General features: G+C 44.2%; 1 protein-coding gene across 10 annotated transcripts in view; it reads left to right on the forward strand.

Annotated features, from left to right (window-relative positions):
• The window catches only part of PIEZO2 (piezo type mechanosensitive ion channel component 2), a 474,955-nt gene that overhangs the window by 226,844 nt on the left and 222,753 nt on the right, over positions 1 to 25,358 (forward strand). For all 10 annotated transcript variants that reach the window (XM_068237153.1, XM_068237160.1, XM_068237158.1 and 7 more), the window contains exon 4: positions 1,002 to 1,044. In XM_068237153.1, coding sequence (XP_068093254.1) covers positions 1,002 to 1,044 — 43 coding nt within the window. The remainder of the gene's footprint in view (positions 1 to 1,001; positions 1,045 to 25,358) is intronic.

Genomic DNA, 25,358 nt, shown 5'->3' on the forward strand with positions numbered 1-25,358 from the left:
GTGTGGGTTGGTGTGTGTGTGTGTGTGTGTGTTTGTGGTGTGTGTGTGTGTGTGTGTGTGTGTGTGTGTGTGTGTGTGTGTGTGTGTGTGTGTGTGTGTGTGTGTGTGTGTGTGTGTGTGTGTGTGTGTGTGTGTGAGTGTAGTGTGGGTTGGTTGGTTGGTGTGTGCGTGTGTGTGTGTGTTTGTGTGTGTTTGTGGTGTGTGTGTGTAGTGTGGGTTGGGGTGTGTGTGTGTGTGTGTGTGAGTGTAGTGTGGGTTGGGGCGTGTGTGTGTGTGTGTGTGTGTTTGTGGTGTGTGTGTGTGAGTGTAGTGTGGGTTGGGGTGTGTGTGGATGGATGTGTGGATGGATGGTGTGTGTGCATGGATTCTCCATGGAAAGAAATACTTGTTAACTCAATTGTCATCCTCAAGTCACGATGCTTAGATGCTGTTTTGAGTAATCTTTTAACCTCTCAAGGACCATATGACTCTCCCTTAAGGACCAGAACTTTAAAAAAAAAATTTACTATGTGGTCACAGATTTCAGACTAGTGGGAAAAAAATGACACCATTGTACAGGTAGCTTACTGGCGGATGAAATGGGGAACAAACACATGCAGTCAATGCACACAAAAAAAACCCACAAAAGCTGAAATAAACTATTTATACAAAACACATCATTTTTTTGACAGCAGTTGTGAGATTTCCTCTGCTAGTGTTGGGTTGAGCAGCCTGGCAGAGGTCAGCAGCACACGCTCCTTTCTTGTCCTCATCCCAGAGTGTAGAAATATATACAGCATGTGTTTTACAATAACAGGACAAGTAAGGTCAGAGGTGCTGCTATCTTCCTCTTTATTTGACTTGATTTGGAATCAATTATGATGTATTTTGGCATTTCATGAGCATACCTGCCTTTTGTTTGCTTCTAAAATGATGTTAATTAACGTCAGGCTTGTGCTTTGTGCAGTAAAGGAAGGTTTGCTGCAGTAAAATAACCATTTCAACTCTTTCTTTAATTGTAGGTTCAACGTGGGAGAAAACATTACGGCACATAGGCTTTGAAAGGTATGTCATATATACATCTTTTAATATAAAGATATTATTGAATCATTCTAAACCATTAAGTTATAAAAGTCTGTCCATCAAAGTGTAATTTTCAAAGAAGCTAGTAGCATTGGATATGTTAAATATGTTAAATCAACTAGATTTTTTAAAAGAATCCCAGAATACTTTTCACTGCTAAACAAAGAGGCATCTTCAGTTTAACCTCCTTGCCGGTTATCCCGAACACAGTTCAGGGTAACCTGCGCAGGAGGATTTCTCAGGCCCCGCTGGGCCGATTTGCATAATTTTTTTTTTGTTACAAGCAGCTAGCACTTTGCTAGCTGCTTGTAACTTGCGATCGCCGCCGCTCGCCGCCGATTCGCCGCTACCCGCCGCGCCGAGCCGCCCCCCCCCCGCCCCAGACCCCTGCGCAGCCTGGCCAATCAGTGCCAGGCAGCGCTAAGGGGCGGATCGGGGTTCCCTCTGACGTCACGACGTCCATGACGTCGGTGACGTCATCCCGCCCGGTCGCCATGGCGACCGGGGAAGCCCTGCAAGAAATCCCGTTCTCAACGGGATTTCTTGCATACTCTGATCGCCGAAGGCGATCGGAGTAGGTAGGGGGATGCCGCCGCTCAGCGGCTATCATGTAGCGAGCCCTTGGCTCGCTACATGATTTAAAAAAAAAAAAAAAAAAAAAAGTGCGGCGCTGCCTCCTTGCCGGATTTTTTAGACCGGCAAGGAGGTTAAGGGATGTAAGGATAAACTTGGGGTGTTTATGTTCGAATGAGTAAGACTTGGTTCACACTGCAACTGACACAGCTAGTACGGAAGTGTATCTGAGTAGTACACTTACATATGGAATGGAACACCCATGGAGCAACCATTCAGACATACCTGTTACATTGGACATGTCATATTAGCATTGCTTATCTATCCGGTACAGCGGTTCCCATGGTAAGGCAATGCGTATCGCCGCTACAGGAAGCCGCAATACCGCTTCCTGCTCATCACAGCAGCCGCCGAGCGCGCTGCTGTAATAGGAGATGCGAGGAGAGCGGCTACGGGGGAATCTAATAGAACAAGCGGCCGCCCGTTCATGATAAGGTAACAGGAGCGGCGGAGGGGCACTACCTACCCATACTAGGACGCTATATTGGGCACTATACTAGCTATACTGGGCACTATACTGGGGCACTATACTAGCTATACTTGGCACTATACTAGCTATACTGGGCACTATACTGGGGCACTACCTACCTATACTGGGCACTATACTAGCTATACTGGGCACTATACTAGCTATACTGGGCACTACCTACCTATACTGGGCACTATACTAGCTATACTGGGCACTATACTGGGGCACTATACTAGCTATACTGGGCACTATACTGGGGCACTACTTACCTATACTGGGCACTATACTAGTTATACTGGGCACTATACTAGATATACTGGGCACTACCTACCTATACTGGGCACTATACTAGCTATACTGGGCACTTTACTGGCTATACTGGGGCACTACCTACCCATACTGGGCACTATACTAGCTATACTGGGGCACTACCTACCCATACTGGACACTATATTAGCTATACTGGGGCACTACCTACCCATACTGGGACTATACTAGCTATACTGGTCACTATACTAGCTATACTGAGACACTATACTAGCTATACTGGGGCACTATACTAGCTATACTGGGGTAACTATACTAGCCATACTGTGGCAACGATACTCCCTATACTGGGGCAACTATACTAGCTATGCCGGTTTGTTGAAACTGCTGCGCTCTCCAACCTATAATAACACATAAACTCCACATAGGGTAGTATTGTATAGTCAATGCAGATGCTCCACACCAATAGTGACTTGTGCTCCCCAGATGAAAAAAACTTAGTACTCCCACTCCCCCTTTTCCTAGATGCTCACCAGATATATACCACCCCAGCTTTCAGGTGGATCTTGGGTAATAATTATTAATCCGCTTTCTTGGCTCTGTAGGGGAAATGAAAGGAACTCCACATAGGGTAATACAGTTCAAAAAAGAAGCAGGATAACTTAAAACAGCACTCCCTTCAATTCCCACAGTGTCACCAGGTGAATGTGTCACTCCACACTGCAAGCCACACTTCTCACCAGATGCAGCCCACCTCTCAATTCAGGTGGAAAATGCGTTTGGTTTACTTCCAATCAAGCCACGAATGATGCCTCTTTAAGATATTTCTTTTAATCCAGAATAAAAATCTCCATAAAACGATAAAAAACTTGACTGAACCAGCCTGATCCACAACAGCATGGGCAAGACCCATGCTGTTGTGGATCAGGCTGGTTCAGTCAAGTTTTTTATCGTTTTATGGAGATTTTTATTCTGGATTAAAAGAAATATCTTAAAGAGGCATCATTCGTGGCTTGATTGGAAGTAAACCAAACGCATTTTCCACCTGAATTGAGAGGTGGGCTGCATCTGGTGAGAAGTGTGGCTTGCAGTGTGGAGTGACACATTCACCTGGTGACACTGTGGGAATTGAAGGGAGTGCTGTTTTAAGTTATCCTGCTTCTTTTTTGAACTGTATTACCCTATGTGGAGTTCCTTTCATTTCCCCTACAGAGCCAAGAAAGCTGATTAATAAGTATTACCCAAGATCCACCTGAAAGCTGGGGTGGTATATATCTGGTGAGCATCTAGGAAAAGGGGGAGTGGGAGTACTAAGTTTTTTTCATCTGGGGAACACAAGTCACTATTGGTGTGGAGCATCTGCATTGACTATACAATACTACCCTATGTGGAGTTTATGTGTTATTATAGGTTGGAGAGCGCAGCAGTTTCAACAAACCGTTTTATCCAAATTGGACTTCCTGCAGCGATCCCAATACTTGTTGGACAGTAGATATTTGTGCAATATATGGATTGTGGACATTAGATATATGTGCAATATATAGATTGTGGCGCAGTGTTCATTTTAACATATATACTAGCTATGCCGCCGCACCCCAGACCCCCTCCCCCCCATAACCCGCTGTGCACGACACTGTCCACTAGGTCGCGCAAACACCCCCCCAGTCCCTGGAGAAAAATTTGCTCAGAAAGTGGTCCCCGGGCAGGAAAAGGTTGGGGACCTCTGTCTTAATGGATACTGTGTTTAACCGGTTCTGGACACTTGCAATTTAAATTTAAAGCGAAACCGTAACCAAGAATTGAACTTTATCCCAATCAGTAGATGATACCCCCTTTCCCATGAGAAATCTTTTCCTTTCCACAAATGGATCATCAGGGGGCTCTGTATGGCTGACATTGTGGGTAAACCCCTCCCACAGTGTGATGTCAGGACCATGGTGGTGACATCACACTGTGGGAGCCTTGTTGCATTGTGGGAAATAAAGCTGTTTACAGCTGATTCCAATTGCCAAATAGTAAAATCTCCTTTCACTGACATCACCTGCCAGCAGTAAAAATGTCACCATGTGATAAATGTCAGAATGTAAATCAGGGAGAGAAAAGATTTTACAATGGGCAAACACTGACTAAATCATTTATACATAATTATTGTAAAAAATTAAGCCTTTTTTATTACATTATTTTCACTGGAGTTCCTCTTTAAGCTCTGTTTGGAGACTGTTATCTCTGCCAGGCCGTAAATTTCATTTTTTTCCGGCTTTATGCGCTCCTGCCTTGACCTCGCATCCATCGCTGCTACACTCAGCTGTCTGATGATCCCTTTGATCACTGTAAGCCAATCATAGTGATCACTGAAGTAGTATTAACAAAAGGCTTTGGTCTTTAAGGGCCTAGAGCCTGCAAGTCGGCAATCTGTTAATAAAGGATCTGTCCATTTGTCTGTTGCCGTCTGTTCTTTGTAGAGATGAGCGTAATGACCTAATTACGATTTCGCGAAATTTCGCGTAATTAGTGTAATTACGATTATGGCCGTAAGTACATAATCGTAATAAAGAAGGATTTCGCGAAATTTCGCGTAAGCGTAATTTTCGCGTAATTTTCGCATTACAGTGGGTTCATGCCGTAATTTCGCATTAAACGCTACCGTAATTTCGCGTTAAACCGTAACGCTCCGTATAGTATAAAAAAGCCGCCGACTTTAAGGGTTAATAGCAAAGCCCCCTTAAATGCTAAGAGCCTCAAATTTGGAGAATATATTAAGGAGATCAGGAGGAATAAGAGGAAAATTTTTTTTTTCAAAAAGACCTTATAGTTTTTGAGAAAATCGATGTTAAAGTTTCAAAGGAAAAATGTAAACATTTAAAAACCCGCCGACTTTAACGGTTAATAGCAAAGCCTGCTTAAAGTTTAGGAACACCAAATTCTCAGGGTATATTAAGGAGATCAGGAGGAATAAGAGGAAAATTTTTTTTTCAAAAAGACCTTATAGTTTTTGAGAAAATCGATGTTTAAGTTTCAAGGGCGAAAATGTCTTTTAAATTCGGAAAATGTCAGTTTTTTTTGCACAGGTAACAATAGTGTATTATTTTCATAGATTCCCCCAAGTGGGAAGAGTTTTACTTACTTCGTTCTGAGTGTGGGAAATATAAAAAAAAAACGACGTGGGGTCCCCCCTCCCAGACCTCTTTAACCCCTTGTCCCCCATGCAGGCTGGGATAGCCAGAATGCGGAGCACCGGCCGCGTGGGGCTCCGCACCCTGACTATACCAGCCCGCATGGTCCATGGATTGGGGGGTCTCGGAAGGGGAGGGGCAGCCAAGCTTTCCCCTCCCCCTCCGAGCCCTTGTCCAATCCAAGGACAAGGGGCTCTTCTCCACCTCCGATGGGCGGTGGAGGTGGAGGCCGCGATTTCCTGGGGGGGAGGTTCATGGTGGAATCTGGGAGTCCCCTTTAAAAAGGGGTCCCCCAGATGCCCACCCCCCCTCCCAGGAGAAATGAGTATAGAGGTACTTGTACCCCTTACCCATTTCCTTTAAGAGTTAAAAGTAAATAAACACACAGACACTTAGAAAAAGTATTTTAATTGAACAAAAAACATAACCACGAAAAAAGTCCTTTAGTATTCTTAATTAACCATTAATACTTACCTGTCCCTTTAAAAGCCAGTTCCCACGCAATATCCTCGGAAATATACTAAACAGTTACAATATAACAAAGTTATTACAATGTAACAACTTTGTTACATTGTAACTACGCGCACCCGACGTCACTCGCCGCTCAGCCGCCGCACCCGCACGCACCCGACAGAGCTCTGAGCTATATAGCTCAGAGCTCCCTAAGCATCTTTGTATTTGGGCTCCAAGGAGCCCCATTGGTCCTTAGCAGACCAATGGGGTTCCTTTAAATCAGAAGGAACCCCATTGGTCTGCTAAGGACCAATGGGGCTCCTTGGAGCCCAAATACAAAGATGCTAAGAGAGCTCTGAGCTATATAGCTCAGAGCTCTGTCGGGTGCGTGCGGGACGCTAAGTCCCCGCCGGCTCCCGCTGTCCACCCCGCCCACATCTGTCACCCACATGTCACCCACATGTGAGTGACATGTGGGTGACATGTGGGAGAGGCGGGGTGGACAGCGGGAGGCGGCGGGGACTTAGCGTCCCGCAGGCACCCGACAGAGCTCTGAGCTATATAGCTCAGAGCTCTCTTAGCATCTTTGTATTTGGGCTCCAAGGAGCCCCATTGGTCCTTAGCAGACCAATGGGGTTCCTTCTGATTTAAAGGAACCCCATTGGTCTGCTAAGGACCAATGGGGCTCCTTGGAGCCCAAATACAAAGATGCTTAGGGAGCTCTGAGCTATATAGCTCAGAGCTCTGTCGGGTGCGTGCGGGTGCGGCGGCTGAGCGGCGAGTGGCGTCGGGTGCGGCGTAGTTACAATGTAACAAAGTTGTTACATTGTAATAACTTTGTTATATTGTAACTGTTTAGTATATTTCCGAGGATATTGCGTGGGAACTGGCTTTTAAAGGGACAGGTAAGTATTAATGGTTAATTAAGAATATTAAAGGACTTTTTTCGTGGTTATGTTTTTTGTTCAATTAAAATACTTTTTCTAAGTGTCTGTGTGTTTATTTACTTTTAACTCTTAAAGGAAATGGGTAAGGGGTACAAGTACCTCTATACTCATTTCTCCTGGGAGGGGGGGTGGGCATCTGGGGGACCCCTTTTTAAAGGGGACTCCCAGATTCCACCATGAACCTCCCCCCCAGGAAATCGCGGCCTCCACCTCCACCGCCCATCGGAGGTGGAAAAGAGCCCCTTGTCCTTGGATTGGACAAGGGCTCGGAGGGGGAGGGGAAAGCTTGGCTGCCCCTCCCCTTCCGAGACCCCCCCAATCCATGGACCATGCGGGCTGGTATAGTCAGGGTGCGGAGCCCCACGCGGCCGGTGCTCCGCATTCTGGCTATCCCAGCCTGCATGGGGGACAAGGGGTTAAAGAGGTCTGGGAGGGGGGACCCCACGTCGTTTTTTTTTTTATATTTCCCACACTCAGAACGAAGTAAGTAAAACTCTTCCCACTTGGGGGAATCTATGAAAATAATACACTATTGTTACCTGTGCAAAAAAAACGGACATTTTCCGAATTTAAAAGACATTTTCGCCCTTGAAACTTAAAAATCGATTTTCTCAAAAACTATAAGGTCTTTTTGAAAAAAAATTTTTTCCTCTTATTCCCACTGATCCCCTTAATATACCCTGGGAATTTGGTGTTTCTAAACTTTAAGCAGGCTTTGCTATTAACCGTTAAAGTCGGCGGGTTTTTAAATGTTTACATTTTTCCTTTGAAACTTTAACATCGATTTTCTCAAAAACTATAAGGTCTTTTTGAAAAAAAAAAATTTCCTCTTATTCCTCCTGATCTCCTTAATATATTCTCCAAATTTGAGGCTCTTAGCATTTAAGGGGGCTTTGCTATTAACCCTTAAAGTCGGCGGCTTTTTTAGATTATACGGAGCGTTACGGTTTAACGCGAAATTACGGTAGCGTTTAATGCGAAATTACGGCATGAACGAAACGCGAAATTTCGCATTGAAAATTACGCTTACGGTATTTTCAATTACGATTTTAATGGCAATTACGCTACCGCAATTTCGCATCGTAATCGCGAATTTTGCATGCGTAATTATAGTAATGCGAAATTTCGAAAATTTCAGCTCAACTCTAGTTCTTTGTGTGCAAAGTCAGATAGTGTTGACTCGGGATGTAGCAAGCAAAGTTATCACCACCCTGCATGAAAAATTAGGGCACCCAGGGCCTGAGAAAATAGCATGGTGTTTCCGAAAGAGATTTTACTGTCTACAGATGGAAAGGGTAATTAAGAAAGTATGCACAGAATGTCTGACATGCAACACCAATAAAGGCACTGAGCCAAAGCTCCCTTTGGTAAAATGGAGGACCAGTGCACCTTTGGAAGTGGTGGCAGTTGATTTTTTGTCTCTGGATACTGCTCAAGACAGACAAAGTAGTGTGTTGGTCATGATTGACCATTTCACAAAATTTGCGGTAGCCGTACCAACTAGAGATCAAACAGCAGCAACAGCTGCCAAGCACCTCTGGAATGACTTTATACAAATTTATGGCTGTCCTCAGCGGATCCACCTGGACCAGGGTCCGTGTTTTGAAAGTCGTTTGATGCAGGAGTTATGTCAGCTCAATAACATAAAAAAAATCGCATACTACACTTTATCATCCTCAAGGGAATGGAACTGTGAACGTTTCAACCGCACCCTAATACAGAAGATACGGTCCCTGGAACAAGAAAAGAAGCAACGTTGGCCGGTATACATTAAAGAGTCTGGGCCTATAATCACACTGTGCATGATGCTACTGGATATGCTCCTTTTCATTTGTTCTTTGGAAGGGAAGATGGAGGACCTCTGGATGTTTTGTGTGGAAGGTCAGAGGCGGACCAAACTTCAAGGACTACGCAAGAATGGGTTGAGAACCACAAAAATAGAGTACAAGAGATGTATGACTTGGTACGGCGTAGTAATGAAAAGGAATCTGAAAATTTTGAAAGGAGGTGGAATTTCCAGGTCGGACACATTGTCTTACTCCAAAACAAAGGAACACGTGAGAAAGGAAAGTTGGCGTCAAGTTGGGGCGCTGATTTGTGGAAAATAGTAAATCAGCCTTCAACAGACATTCCAGTGTATGATATTCAGAAGCTAGATGGCACGGGCCCCATTAAAAGAGTGAATGGGGCTCTGTTAAAGGGGAACTGAAGAGAGAGGTATATGGAGGCTGTCATGTTTATTTCCTTTTAGACAATACCAGTTGCCTGGCAGCCCTGCTGATCCTCTGGCTCTAATACTATTAGCCATAGCCCCTGAACAAGCATGCAGCAGATCAGGTGTTTCAGTGGTTCAGACTTGTAAGTCTGATCTGACAAGACTAGCTGCATGCTTGTTCCTGGTTTTAATCAGATATTACTGCAGAGAAATAGACCAGCAGGGCTGCCAGGCAACTGGTATTGATTTAAAGGAAATAAACATGACAGCCTCCATATACCTCTCTCTTCAGTTCCCCTTTAAAATTGACGTCAGAACCTCAGCTTTTTGAAAAATCTGAGAATTGTGAAATGAAACAGGAAGAAGTGGTCCCTTGGTGGGTCCCACTGGAGTTCCCCAGTGGTCTTGCACCCCAGGCTCAGAGAGATAGAGACCAAAATTTGGCCCATCCTGTTAATGAGTGGCAAGATGTTTCGGGTCTTAGGGAGGAGAGTTCTGGAAGCTCAGTAGAGAGTGACAGGGGGAGTGATGCTGACCAGGAGGTGGAGGGTTCTCCTGAGTTAGAACCTGAGGGTTCCTTATGGAAATCGTCCATAGAGAATTTTGGACTTCCTCCTAAAAGCTGTCTACAAGAAGAATTTGTATTGCATAGGAGGAGTCTTGTTTACTGTATTGGAGCAATGTTTGTGTTATGCGAAATAATTTCTAAGAGAATTGTAAGGGACTACAATTAAAAAAAAAATGGGGAAAATTTACCCCTGCTACAAATAGCACAGCTTCTTTAATTTTAAAAAGATTTATTTCTATTCCTGGCCAGCATCAGCTATGAGAAGTAGTGCTAGCACAGGCTGTTTTTTACACAGAGCACGCAGCCAGTACTCAAGATGGCTGTTCTGCTCTCAGACAGGGGGCGGGTGCCAGTTACAGAGGTTGGGAATGCCCCTCCAGCTGAAGAGGCAAGACCTCTCTGATTTTACCTCAGAACGACACGGGCAGCGTGTGGAGAGGAGACAGACACCAGAGGGGGAGAAACTGAGCTCACAGAGAGAGATATGGCACCCAGCAGCAGAGCGGTGTAGTTCACAGATGACACACAGATGACACAGTCCCCTGACTGTGAGAGACAGCGCCCGGAGGCAAAAAGGGAGACACCTCATACACAAATTAGAGTTAAGCTGGCCGCTATCTGTCCAATTTCTATCGAAAAATCGTTCGAGCGATCAGAAATTCTGATCGGAATTGTTGTTAATAATCTCCATTGGTGGACACAATCGATTATGAACGAGTGAAAAAAAATGTCGCCCGAATGAATTTTCGTCAAACGAAAATTTGGATTTTCTTGGTGGTCGTGATAGATAGGAAGCAATGATTGGTTAGTTGATGGTGTAGTGAACGATTTTTCGTCCGATCAGAATTTCTGATCGCTCAAACGATTTTTTGCTAGAAATTGGACCGTTAGTGGCCAGCTTTAGAGACAGTTTAGCAAGGCCAGAGAGACAGCTTCAGGAAAAAGTGACCAGATAAGTGAAATCACACCACACGGAAACGCAGTAAGAAAGTGACAGGAGTTTATTTAAAAAGACATTTCAGCATTACTCAGAAATATTCCCTAATAGTAAGAACACACAAAAAAAATCAGACCATCAAACCAAGTTAGCTGAAACTGCTTCTTCTAAATCCTCTACAGTTTAGGTGATTGTGCTAATATCAGCTGATATATACAGTGTGTGTGTGAGGAAAAAAAAAAAAGAAATGTTGTCATAGCAGCACCAGTGTACTGTATATTGTTTTTTTTTGTTTGTGAACCAAAGACCGTGTGTGTTTTTTTTTTTCTACCTGGCACAACAGAGCTGATCAGTGAGAGAAGTTGTGTGTGCACTCCCTTGTTCAGCTGAAACTGTTCTCCACAGTAAAGGTAGCCATACACTGGTTGATTTGCCATCAGATTCGACCAACAGACAGATCCCTATCTGATCGAATCTGATCAGAGAGGGATCGTATGGCTACCTTTACTGCAAACAGATTGTGAACCGATTTCAGCCTGAAACCGTTCACAATCTGTTGTGGTGGTGCTGCCGCCGCTCCCCCCCCGCCTGCATACATTACCTGCTCAGCCGGCGCGACTCCCGTGTCTCCGCTCTTCTTCTCCGTCTCCGCTCTGGTCTGGTCTCCGGCATGCTTCCCTTCTTCCTGTCTGGGGGAAGTTTAAACAGTAGAGCGCCCTCTACTGTTTAAACTTCCTGCCGGGACAGGAAGAAGGGAAGCATGCCGGAGACCAGACCAGAGCGGAGACGGAGAAGAAGAGCGGAGACACGGGAGTCGCGCCGGCGGAGCAGGTAATGTATGTGGCTCTATTGCGTCGGTCGTCGGGCACTCGAACGCCGCTAGCGATGCGCTCTTTACCCGCGGGTTATTTTCCGCAAGGCGCGATCGACGGGATCGCACGGAATGGATCGAAATTCGGCGTGTAGCGTGAACGATTGGCAGCAGATTCGATCCCAGTGATCGAATCTGCTGTCGAAACGGCGGCAAATCGGGCCAGTGTATGGCCAGCTTAAAGCCAATAAGCCTGTGTTTGAATGCAATTGATCTGCACATTGGCTGTGTCTATGCTTCAGGAATAATCGCCAGTGTGACTCTGCTTAAAAGCCTACCTGGTATGAGTGAAAAAGACACTTACCTGCCAATATTTTTGGAGTGTTAATTTTCTGTGAGGAGAAAAGAGAATAACACATTAGGAAAGAAATGTATCAATTCATGGAGAGAAAAATAGGAACCTACCTGTGAGGAAATCTTTTGCTGTGTTCTGTGTGTTCTGCAAGTGAAGTAATTGCATTTAGAGCCTAAACCGACCTTCAATGAGAAGTAATACAAGGAGAGAATTGATACTTACATATGTGACATACAGGAAAAGAAAAACTTTGGTAACTAAAACTAAAACAGAGGAAAAAAAAAGAATGTCAGATATTTGTTGAGTTTAACCGTTACAAGAAACAATAAGGGAAGAAATTCACTTCAGAGTTAATGAACCCGGCGTCTTGGAGTGTGTTACATATAAAGTAAAGGAAAGTTATTACAAGCTATCACCCATTTCGGAATCTTTAATCAGCAACTCAACATCAGTTCTTTTAAAGGGGTACCCCTGCTCCATGGTCTTATACAGGCTTAAGTGTGAATATGAACTGATAGCCACTGTATGGTTAGATAAGACTCTTGTAAGGAACTGAAGACTGTTAGGGTCATTTCCATACAGTAAGGACTACTTAGATTCAGTCACCACTTATCTACCCCACCAGGAGCATTAGTCCATTTTCTATTTGGTTTCTCTCGGGTATTTTTGGTCACATATATGTATGCATACATATTTAGATAGGAAAGAGAAAACTGTATCCGTATAGACTTATAGAGAGTGGGATAAAGAAAAAAGTCTGGGGAAGGATTGTGAATTGTGTATTTGCTGTGTGATGTGCTATGTTTTTCTCACAGGTGCAAGAATTTTAAGCAAGGTCCAAGCGTAGTAGTCTCTATCGTTATTTCATTAAGTAACCTTTTTCTTTCCAGGTGCGAGATCTTCAAGCAAGAAAAAAGAAGTGTTTAACGCTGTATCTGTTGATTATTTTACTTCATTAATTCAGTGATTTCTATTGTAAGGATGGTCTTGACAGTGAGGGTTTCAATTGGGGGTTTGTGTCCTCCTTATGTCGTAAGGTCTGCACGTCAGCGGACATTATTTCTTTGTTTGCCAAATAAAAATAATTGTTACTTTTCACCAATTTATCCTCCTGGTCCGTCACTGTCCTTCTGCTTTAAGAGTTGTAAGGGAACTCACTCTTTGTGATAGCAATCGATTGGTCAGTTACATTTAAATTGGACAGTTTTCTTATCTAGTGATCTAGTGTGAACCAGCCCTTAGTGTAAACCAACCATAATTTTTTCACTTGCTTCAGGTAATAAGAGTGTCCAGGCAAGAGAGAACCGAGAGCTCAATATAGTGTAGTGAGTATTGATAAATGAGTTAATGAAACGAGTACAGAACAATACTCACAAACCAGGGTTACCTCCAGGCAACCACTGTATAAGCAGGTGAAGAGATTATCCTGTCCTCACTCAGGTTTAAGAAGTCCCTCTCTGTAGAGAGGAAAAAAGGGGCATCCCCCTCCACTAGGGGTGGATATCAAATACAACGTAATGAAGAACAGAGGCACCAAAAGGATAAAAACAGCTTTTAAAAAGTTTAAAAGTGCTTAGGAGGCAGTGGTGGACTTACCTCCTGCAAGCAGACACAAGAAACTGTGCATTTAGAGATAAATCATCATTCGCAACGCGTTTCGCAGGCCTAACCCCGCTTCATCAGGCAATAGATTGTTGGAGTACACAACTGAAAACAGAGGCACAGAATGGTGTATATTAGAACCAAAAACATACGTACAAGGAAAAACAAAATATTGAGTTTGTTATGTATTGTTATTAACAAGGTGGTTTAGAGCTGGTATATGTGCTAATCTGGGGGGGGTTTAGGACACATATATGTGCTAGTTTGGAGTTGGTGGGGAAAGTATATTGAGGGAAGGAGTAGGGAGGTGTGCTATAGTAGGTTAAAATGGGGGAGCATAGTAAAGGGTATTTTACAAATGGGTAGCTATTAGGAGTTATTAGCGTGGTGGGTAGAGGGGAAACAACATACATGCAAAAACATGTAAAAAACTTGAAAAAATAAAGCATTTTATCAGCACTTGGCTCGGGTATCACCTGGCGCCTCAGTACCGAGGTGTCCCGGCGCCGCTGTTTAAATGAGAAAGTGTTTCCGTCTCCTGACCAGGAGGTGGGGCGTGCTGCGGGTTTCCCGTCGAGCGGAGATGTGACCTATTGATCGCGTCATCCGACCATAAGGTCGCACTTGCGGGTAAAAAATATATGTACTTCCTGATTACAGTGGAGATTCCTCCTCTGGCGTGAAGCGCATGTAATGCGCATGCGCCAGGAGTTCCATCCGCCATTAGTGTTGTGGGCAAGAGGGGAAACAACGCATTGCAAATCTATAGGGACATAAAAACAAAAGGCTTAAAATGAGGCATTATGGTGCCTAAAGAAGTGACTGATTTACCGATACTGTACAAATATAAACACTGCTGGTTCTCCTTTACCTTATTTGGACTGTAAAGTCATTTGGATAAAAATTAACTCAAATTGAGATGACTTGACCATCAAATTGAGATGACTTGACCATCAAAACAGGGAAGGACCTGGATAGCAAATAAGAAGGAAAGAGGGGAGTAGAAGTCTAAGTACACACAGAAGGCTAGGGCTGTAGAGATTAAATAATCTATGGGGCCAATGTATCAACGCAGGAATGCAGCAATGCAGCAATATGTATTTATGGCTGTGTTTTTCTGTTACTACTATTTATAAAATATACCATAAGCCTTATCATAATGGTCTAATTACAGCTATCTTATTATTTTTATACACTCACCTGAAGGATTATTAGGAACACCATACTAATACAGTGTTTGACCCCCTTTCGCCTTCAGAACTGCCTTAATTCTACGTGGCATTGATTCAACAAGGTGCTGAAAGCATTCTTTAGAAATGTTGGCCCATATTAATAGGATAACATCTTGCAGTTGATGGAGATTTATGGGATGCACATCCAGGGCACAAAGCTCCCGTTCCATCACATCCCAAAGATGCTCTATTGGGTTGAGATCTTTTGTCTCTGGGGGTACCATTTTAGTACAGTGAACTCATTGTCAAGTTCAAGAAACCAATTTGAAATGATTCGAGCTTTGTGACATGGTGCATTATCCTGCTGGCAGTAGCCATCAGAGGATGGGTACATGGTGGTCATGAAGGAATGGACATGGTCAGAAACAATGCTCAGGTAGCCTGTGGCATTTAAATGAAGCCCAATTGGCACTAAGGGGCCTAAACTGTGCCAAGAAAACATTCCCCACACCATTACACCCAGTGGCGGACTCAGCCAGCAAAAACAGCTGTGCAAAATTCCAATTGAGGGCCCAATGGGTTTGGCTACAACCTGCGGCGCGGGAAGCGTGCCGCGGCAAAAAATGGGCATGGCAATGACCGGATGAGGGCGGAGCTAAGTAATTTAAAGTGAACCCGGGGTGAAAGTGATATGGAGACTGCCATATTTATTTCCTTTTAAATGATACTAGTTGCCTGGCAGCCCTGCTGATCTATTTGGCTGCAGTAATGAGCTGAATTACACCAGAAACAAGCATGCAGCTAATCTTCTCAGTTCTGACAATATTGTCAGAAACCCCTGACCTGCTGCATGCTTGTTCAGGGTCTATGGTTGAAAGAATAAGAGGCAGAGGACCATCACGGCAGCCAGGCAACTGGTATTGCTTAAAAGGAGATAAATATGGCAACCTCAATATTATTCTCACCTCAGGTTTTCTTTAAAAGTGCAACACAAAGACAGTGGGCCCAAGTTTTGGTGACCCTTTCCCCAGATAATTCACATAATTGTGCAGGTTTTCTCAAGAAAATACACATAATGTGAGCAGATTTGACCAGAAAATATGTTCAATCATGTCGGCAGATTTGACCAGAAAATATATTCAATCATGTCGACAGATTTGACCAAAAAACACGTTCAATCATGTGGCAGATTTGACCAGAAAACGCGTTCAATCATGTCGGCAGATTTGCCCAGAAAATACATGCAATCCTGTCAGCAGCTTTGCCCAGAAAATACATACAATCATGTCAGCAGATTTGCCCAGAAAATACGTGCAATCATGTCGTCAGATTTGACCAGAAAATACGTGCAATCATGTCGGCAGATGTAACCAGAAAATACGTGCAATCATGTCGGTAGATCTGACCAGAAAATACATTCAATCATGTCGGCAGATTTGACCAAAAAACACGTTCAATCATGTCGGCAGATTTGACCAGAAAATACGTGCAATCATGTGGCAGATTTGACCAGAAAATACGTGCAATCATGTTGGCAGATTTGACCAGAAAATACGTGCAATCATGTTGGCAGATTTGCCCAGAAAATACATGTAATTATGTAGCAGATTTGACCAGAACATACACCTGCTAATATAAATTAAAAAAAAAAAACATTTACTCACCTGCAGCAGCAGACCTCCTGTCCCAGCCTCCGGGTGGGTGGGTGGGTAGGTAGGTAGCCCGGTGGGTGGGTAGGTAGGTAGGTAGCCGGGTGGGTAGGTAGGTAGGTAGCCTGGTGGGTGGGTGGGTAGGTAGGTAGGTAGCCTGGTGGGTGGGTAGGTAGGTAGCCTGGTGGGTGGGTAGGTAGGTAGCCTGGTGGGTGGGTAGGTAGGTAGGTAGCCTGGTTGGTAGGTAGGTGACCTGGTGGGTGGGTAGGTAGGTAGCCTGGTGGGTGGGTAGGTAGGTAGCCGGGTGGGTAGGTAGGTAGGCAGCCTGGTTAGTAGGTAGGTGACCTGGTGGGTGGGTAGGTAGGTAGCCTGGTGGGTGGGTAGGTAGGTAGCCCAGTGGGTGGGTAGGTTGGTAGCCGGGTAGGTAGGTAGGTAGCCTGGTTGGTAGGTAGGTGGCCTGGTGGGTGGGTGGGTAGGTAGCCTGGTGGGTAGGTAGGTAGGTAGCCGGGTGGGTAAGTAGGTAGCCTGGTGGGTAGGAAGGTAGCTTGGTGGGTAGGTAGGTAGCCTGGTGAGTGGGTAGGTAGGTAGCCTGGTGGGTAGGTAGGTAGCCGGGTGGGTGGGTGGGTAGGTAGGTAGCCTGTTGGGTGGGTAGGTAGGTAGCCTGGTGGGAGGGATGGGTAGGTAGATAGCCTGGTAGGTAGGTAGCCTGGTGGGTGGGTAGCTGGTGGGCTAATAGGTAGCTAGCCTGGTGGGGGTGGGGGGCCCAACTCCAATCCTCCCTCCCTCACCTCGGGGGGCCCCCCTTCCGGTACGCGCGGCGGAATAGCGGGAGAGCGGTAAATATAGGAAGTCTCCGGCAGTTCCAGCAGGCGCTGGAGGTTCAGCCACCTGGTCTATGCTGTCTTCTCTCCTCTGTATGTTGCTCGCTACTTCCTGGTTTAGTGCGAGCGACATACAGAGGAGAGGAGACAGTGTAGACCAGGCGGCTGAACCTCTAGCGCCTGCTGGAACCGCTGGAGCCTCCCCATATCTGCCGCTCTTCCGCCGCATGAGGGGGGGCCCCGAGGTGAAGGGGGGATAGGAGTCAGGGCCCCCAAGAAAAAAAATAATTAAAAAAAACCAGCAATACTTAATGGGCCCCTGAAGCAACAGAACTTCAGGGGCCCTCGTGCGGTGGCACGGCCTGCACAGCCGTATGTCCGCCCCTGATTACACCATCACCACCAGCCTGCACAGTGGTAACAAGGCATGATGGATCCATGTTCTCATTCTGTTTACATCAAATTCTGACTCTATTGAGACTCATCAGACAAGGCAACATTTTTCCAGTCTTCAACTGTCCAATTTTGGTGAGCTCGTGCAAATTGTAGCCTCTTTCTCCTACTTGTAGTGGAGATGAGTGGTACCAGGTGGGGTCTTCTGCTGTTGTAGCTCGTCTGCCATAAGGTTGTGCGTGTTGTGGCTTCACAAATGCTTTGCTGCATACCTCGGTTGTACCGAGTGGTTATTTCAGTCAACGTTGCTCTTCTATCAGCTTGAATCAGTCGGCCCATTCTCTTCTGACCTCTAGCATCAACAAGGCATTTTCGCCCACAAGACTGCTGCATACTGGATGTTTTTCCTGTTTCACACCATTCTTTGTAAACCCTAGAAATGGTTGTGCGTGAAAATCCCAGTAACTGAGCAGATTGTGAAATACTCAGACCGGCCCGTCTGGCACCAACAACCATGCCACGCTCAAAATTGCTTAAATCACCTTTCTCTCGCATTCTGACATTCAGTTTGGAGTTCAGGAGATTGTCTTGACCAGGACCACACCCCTAAATGCATTGAAGCATCTGCCATGTGATTGATTGATTAGATAACTGCATTAATGAGAAATTGAACAGGTGTTCCTAATAATCCTGCAGTAGTGGCTGAATCACACACCTGAAACAAGCATGCATGGTTCCTTTTAAATAGTTTCTTTCATCTCCGCAATTCACTGCATTCAACTTCTACTTATGGTGCTTTTATAAATACCAAAATACGAGCACAGAAGACTGCAGTGATAATGCCACAGAATACTGCAGTATCACGGTTTTAGAAATTATTCTCTTATGAGACACTTTCGAAAAACAGAAAAAAAATATGAAGAAAATCTTTACAAAGTATGGAATCCAGCAGCTGTTACAGATCAATTGTTCAAAAACAATCTTTGTGCCTCCTTCTGATGTTCAATGTATATTAGCTGTGTGTTCTAATTTCTTGTCAGCATAATGAAATCTGAATCTGAAAGTACTCCTGATGCCGCAATTAACCAATTTATAAAAAAGTCCCAGATCATAACTCACCTATTCTGTGTTCCAATCACTTCCTTTCCCGTCCTGTCAACTCCTCCGTTCAGCAGCAGTGTCACTCGTAAGCACTGGCATCTTTACAGCAATGGCGCTGACCCGGAAATACTTTCGTGTGGGTACTTCCGGGTCAGCACCATTGCTGTGAAGATGCCGGTGCTTCCGAGTGACACTGCAGCTGAATGGAGGAGCTGACAGGATGGGAAAGGCAGCGGTTGGAACACGGAGTAGGTGAGCTGTGATCTGGAACTTATTTTTATAAATTTCAGGATAAAGCGGCAGTTGCGGGGCATGATCTGGGGCGTTGCTAGGGCCAACAGGGGAGGAAACTGCCACTTCCTCCTGACCATTTTCGACGTTTAGTACCAGTTGAAGATTTTGACTGTATGAGTACTGCGGGGACCCCTGGGACATGAGGATGGTGCTGTGCCGTACATCACAGCACCACAAACAAAATTTTAGCAAGCATGCAAACTACCCCTCTCAATTCAGGGGTACTTTAAGAAGTCTTAATAGCTGAAAGCTTACTCTTTTCTTTAAAGTTAGCCAGTAAATGGTATCATCCAGATTCAAAACTTTCTGATTGTTTAAAACTGTGTTCATAAAACAGTCCGGAACGTTCTTTTTCTCTGATAAGAAATATTCAGGGATGATGTGGATATGTTCCTTCAGTTGATTAAGTGCTTATTTCATTTTACTGTATAACAAAGAATAATGAAGATGGCTTTAATGTTACATAATGACTGATGGTGTCCAGTGAGCTCTGGGCTTTATCACTTTTGGAATTGTTTATCACACACATACTTTTGAAAATATTTCTTGCTGTTAACAGTTCAAATGAACTCAGTATGTTGCAAAAAGTACAAAAAAAATACAGTTGACAGTTCTTAAAACCTCCTAGCAAGCCTCAGTACTCTTGAGAAGGTTTTTCTGGACATCATTTACCTAGATTTTATCATCATAGACCACAAAAACACCAAATAGAGTAAGTAGAAAGTCTAGAGACCTTTGTGCAATTTTTCTCAAAACAGAATCTCTCTTCTAGCAGGAAAATCTTCTCTCAGTATAGGTTTTCTATAATCAAGTGTGTATGCACTGTTAATCTGGATAGGTTTGTTTTAATGCAAATGGCCAGGAGTTCTCTCTCCATCGATCTTTCCAGAGTTCCCCTATCCGGTAAACTGTGGTCTCACTTTTCCCCAAAAGGTCCCAGAGACTTCAAAAGTTCACAGACAGAAACCATTACACCAGCCTGACCTCCCACACTGACTTTCGGTGGTGGGGCATGGTGTCACGGTATCTACCCTACCATTTGTCAGGGGTGTGTGGCTAATTTAGCAACCAGCCCATCTTCCTTCTCTTTCTTATGAGAGGTGGCATTACTTTGGTGCTACTGGTTGTGGGATGCCTCACAAAACTTTGGGGGATGCAAAATGGGGATTTTATGGGAAGAGGTGGGTACGGTTTGCAGTTAACCTTCATTATGTTTCTCTTCATAGAGGGTAGGTGTGACCTGGAAAATAGAGATAGCATACACATATCAGGATCCCAGTGCTTGTGCAGGGAGAAGTTGAAATTTCCACTCAGGTGGGGGGAGATCATGTGAGGACTCTGTAGGTAGGTATGCTGGGCTATTAGTAGTTGACGACCCATGAGGGTTTTCAGAGGTGTGAATGTGAAGGTAAACAAATAAATTGTGGAACTGGAATTTAAGGGGCTAGCTGAAATACGACTTGTGTTTCCTGGAGTTTTTAGTATAGGTTCTCTAAGTTTTGCATGTATTTATTTTTTCTTGGCTTACATTTAAGTAGTCAGAGTTCATATGTGCCTGTAGCAGTGATTTCACAACTCTCCTGGTGATGTTGTTTTTCTAGATAAGATCTTAATGGAATGGGTCAGTGCAGATGAGAAAGAACACTAACCAATGCCAAATTGTGCCAGTTTTTTTCTCTCTACTAGAACTCTAGTCTTTTTACCTGTACTGGGTAATGTACAGTGTGCCCATTGAGGTAGATATAAGCAATAAAGGGATTTAGGCCCTACAATGCAAATGGTCTAAAGAGGGAAACAATTTTGTCTTTTCTGACAATTGTAAAATATTCTAGGAAGTAGCAGTATGAAGCCAGGCCGCCTGTGCACACCTCCTTGACTCATTTCATGTATTTTGGTCCTGCAAATATTTGAGAAGCAAAGTCTGCAACAAAAACATTTGGTTGTCAAATAAGAGTTTGTAAAATAACAAAAAGCAATGATGTTTAGCGTGAGAAGTACACAAAGTTCTTATTACTTAACCAGGCTACAAGAAAGCATCTATGTCTGGAGTGAGAAATCAAAAGAAGTACTCATGGGAAGTTCTGTTACAGTTCTACACCCAGCCAGTAATGGCTAAGAAATTCAGCATCGCAGCGCCTTGTAGTCTGAGATGAATGTCTGATAGACTCACCTCTTGCTGACACTTAGCTGGATGCCGTTGTTTAAATATACACTGAGTTTAAAATAGCAGCTTTTGGAGTTGCCACTGCAGCCAAAATGAAGTATAAATTGCTTATTGGTATTAAAATTGAAGAAGTTCTAGTCAAAATACAAGGCTTGGCAATAAAGCTGTTGTGTGAATATATGTTGATCTGAACTTGCTGTTTGGGTGTATTGATTGGCAGAGAGAGCAGCCTTGCAGCCCAGTTTTTTTTTTAGCCTATAACAGTTGTAGACGCCTGTATGGATATCATTTCACCGGTGTAATTGTGAGGCCAGGAATGGTTATGAACGGTTTAATTTCATAACGTGGAGGATAGTGAATATGGTTTTAAAGTGAAGAGGAGGCACCCCTTCCTAAATAGACTTGCGATGTGCCAAGGCTGTCACCTGCTTGAGAAAGGGGATGTCCCCCAAAATGTCGCACTTTATGTGACAGACTGTATTGATGTTTATTCAATAAAAGAGCATATACTTTACATGGATGGTGCCAGCTTCATCTATAACAGTAAATATGGTTTTAGAATGCTGGTGAAAGTTATAGGATCCGAAGTGAAAGCAATATGGAGGTACCTTAGCGGACTTTCATTTAACCCATTAGCAGGTTCAATAGAGTTATCTTGTTTGAGATAAGTGCACTGCTTTTAACCTCAGTCGGCAGAAGCGTTTGTGCTGTAAATTATTGGAATGCTTTGATCTCTCTCTCTAACAGAAAAAATAGAAACTGAAACCAGAAGTACTCTGTTATTGTCTTACACTGCCCCCAGTGACAAGTGTTTATAAATACACATGACAGCAGTACTAATTAGAAGCAAGAAAATTTAACAAATAAAACAAATAAAAGAATGTGCTCAAATAAATTGGCCTGTAGCACCTGCAAGCCTCTAAATAAACTGGCTGCTAAAGAGTTAAAAAAAAGAAAAGAAAATTAAATAAAACCTCTGCATGCCTGGCTTCTCATAGTCACTGACCCGGAACAAGTAAGCAGAACATGCTCTAAATACATTTTTTTGTTCTTTGGGCTGCAGGATTGGAGATTTTTGACTCAAGCACTGAAGCCAAAAGCCCCGTATGACAAATGCGAATTTACATTTTTAAAAGGGATTAAAATAGCAGCTTCCTTATGACTCTCTCTTTAGATTTTCGCTAGGGCTGTTTCACACCAGGGGCCTGATTCACAAAGCGGTGATAACTCAGTTATCACGCCTAAAAGACTTTAGGCGTGATAACCTTTGCACCACCTAGTTATCCCCGATTTGTGCTGCTCTTCTTCGCGCGGAGCTCCCGCGCGCAAAGTTTTGCGCAAAGTCCCATAGGGCTTAATGGACGCTGCGCGCGAAGCGGGGGCGCTGCGCGTGCACGGTTGCGCGCGGAAAATTCGCGCGAGTTTCTTCTTATCATGCCTAAACTGAGTTTAGGCGTGATAAAGGGCTTTTCACTCGCGTGCAAACACTTTGCACCGCTTTGTGAATCAGGCCCCAAGAGTGCTGGCGCTTTCTAGTGTTTTGAAACGCCCTTGGACAATGAAATCCTATGGGCTATTTCACACCAAATCACTATAAAATCCCTCCAAAATCATGTTGGCTCTATAAAAGGCAGCGTACTTTATTACTGTAGGGTCTCTAGGATGTTTGAAAACAAAAAACTTTTGTTTTTATCTATTTACTTTTTTTCTGCTCCTGATTCCCTTTGTGTAATATGTAGCTGTATATATTATATTACAGCCTGTTGTAGACAGATAAGATATGTTTCACTGCTGGTAAATACTTTGATCTCATGGAAAATTGTAGTTCATCTATATGAGCTCAGAGGGAGGGAGTGAGAGGAAGCATGGCTGAGCAATCCATCACCACTTCTTCCAACCAGGATGTAGGAGGGCTGTGGCCACGGGGCTACTCAAGTACTCTTCTATAGGAGTCATTCAATGTAGGGTGGCCATAGGGTAGCATGGTGTTTGGATGGGGCAGCTGTCCAATTCAGATTGCCTCCCTGCTATTGTATTGGCTACAAGAAACAGTGGTGACCGACTCTCAAGTCGTGAGTGTACAGTGTAATTTTGCTCCAAGATTGGCTCAGCAATTATGAATATTAAACTCTGGCCTTCATACTTCTGAGACTGGATGGACAAATGTCTTTTTTCAACCCAAATAACAATGTAACTATGAGATTATTACATTTCTTTTTGCACATCAAGCTGTCTGAAGTATTGTTGGGCATATTTTCTAATACATTTCTCAGTCATTTATTGCAAACTAAAGCCCTTATTCAGTACATTTTCTCCTAAGTTTTCTTCTAGGAGGTCTTTTTCATCATCCGTTGAAAATAATTTTTCTGCACTCTGTAATTGAAATAGTACCAAAAAAGTTGTTGAAAAATTATCAAAATTGTTCTGAGTATTTTCTTGCTTCCTGGTGACTTAAAAGGCATTTTATTGATAAGGCATGAACATATAACCTAAAAGAAAACATAAGGGAAAAGGTGAATTGAATAATACATGAGTATTCATAAGTGTCACTGATTCGCTGGCACCATCTGTGCAATCATACGAAAATTGCACACACAAATATTTGGAGTGCCTCTTTAAGTCTAAAGCTACATACACACGGGGGACAATTGTCCCCCGTTGCATGCGTGCACGCGAACAGGGAGCGACAGCTCCCTGCCGGCAACAGCTGTCCACACGTCTCGCCAGAAAGGCAGAGACGCGGCGGAAACTTTTTGTGAATGGAGCATCCCCCGGCCGGATGCTCTAATCACTCGTGTAGGTCTCCTGTCGCTAGCCCGCATACTCACGCGGGACTAGCGACAGTTCTGGCGAAGTTGCGGCGACAGCTGTAGCCAGCGATTGAACATGTCAATCGCTTGGCGACAGCTCCAATGGGTGACGGTTCGGGCACACGCGTCATACACACGGGCGACCTGTCGCCGCAACACGCGCATGCCACGTGGTTACGGCGACGGCCGTACCCCGTGTGTATGAGCCTCTAGCTTGTTTTAAAAATAAGCAACGTTTGTATCCGAGCAATGGCTCTCTCCACAGGATGTGATGTGTTTAATCTTCTGCGACAGAGAAAAGCCATAAAGTCATAAAATCATTACCTCCACTCCATGGGGTCTGGTTCCTCCACTTAGCGTCCCCCCCTTACATAATTTTGGGTCTACATCAAAGATTGCCAGGAACCAAACCACTAGTCGTAAAAACTGACCAGAGGTACTTCAAGGCATTTCCTGATAAGGGAAAATACTTTTAATTCACCTTGGAATAAAATGATAGTCATTTTACTAAATTAATCAGTTTTACATGGCATTAGAGATGCCTTAGATCTGATTTGGTTGTGGATGAACAACAAAGCATCTGTCTACCATCTTCTGGGACCGCGATACCGGTTTCCCTGCAATGAAATATCAGAATTTGCCCGCGTTTAGACTCCAATTAACGTAGAGAATGCCAGGAATACTATGTATCCGTCTTTGTGGGTTCTGATCAACTGACGCCAAGCTATGACCATTTCAGGTAATTCATATTCATTCTGTCTGTCATGACAAATGGGTGGAGCTGAATCATGTGGTAGACCAGGGGTCTCAAACTCGCGGCCCGCGGGCCATTTGCGGCCCTCGATACAATATTTTGTGGCCCTCACCGGCAAAAGCTTCCTTATTGTTCGCTTCAGTGCTCCCAAGTAATCCGCCGCATCCCCGCCGCAAAACGAAGGCTGCAGAGCCCCCAAATAGCCCGGGGGGCAATCCGTCTGCATTTCCTGGAAGGGGCAGAGCTTGCAGCTTCAGCTCTGCCCCTCCTGATGTCAATCGCCACCTCTCCCTGCCCCCCTCTGTGAAGGAAGAGTGAGAGGGGCGGGCAAAGGCTGCCATGCGCCGCGATTGTGAAATTCCTTATGCAGCCCAGCCTCATCCTGACTTTGCCTCCTGCGGCCCCCAGGTAAATTGAGTTTGAGACCCCTGTGGTAGACACTGCCCATCTCCCTTTACCATCTCCACCCTCCAGCAGATAAATGATTAAATGGCTGGATACATAGTACCAGCCTATCCATAACAACAAGGATTTGGCTGTTTATGGACTACAGAACTTTCCATAATTGGACTATTATATCTTCTGCGTTGAATTTATCATTCCAAAGGGCTTGGTAACTTGACCCATTGCTCAGACTACAACTAGTTATCATTTTTCACTTTTAATCCTTATTATTTTTACTGTATCGATTTGTTTCAATTGCTATAT

This window comes from Hyperolius riggenbachi, chromosome 5, assembly GCF_040937935.1.
Source record: "Hyperolius riggenbachi isolate aHypRig1 chromosome 5, aHypRig1.pri, whole genome shotgun sequence".
Lineage (NCBI taxonomy): Eukaryota > Metazoa > Chordata > Amphibia > Anura > Hyperoliidae > Hyperolius > Hyperolius riggenbachi.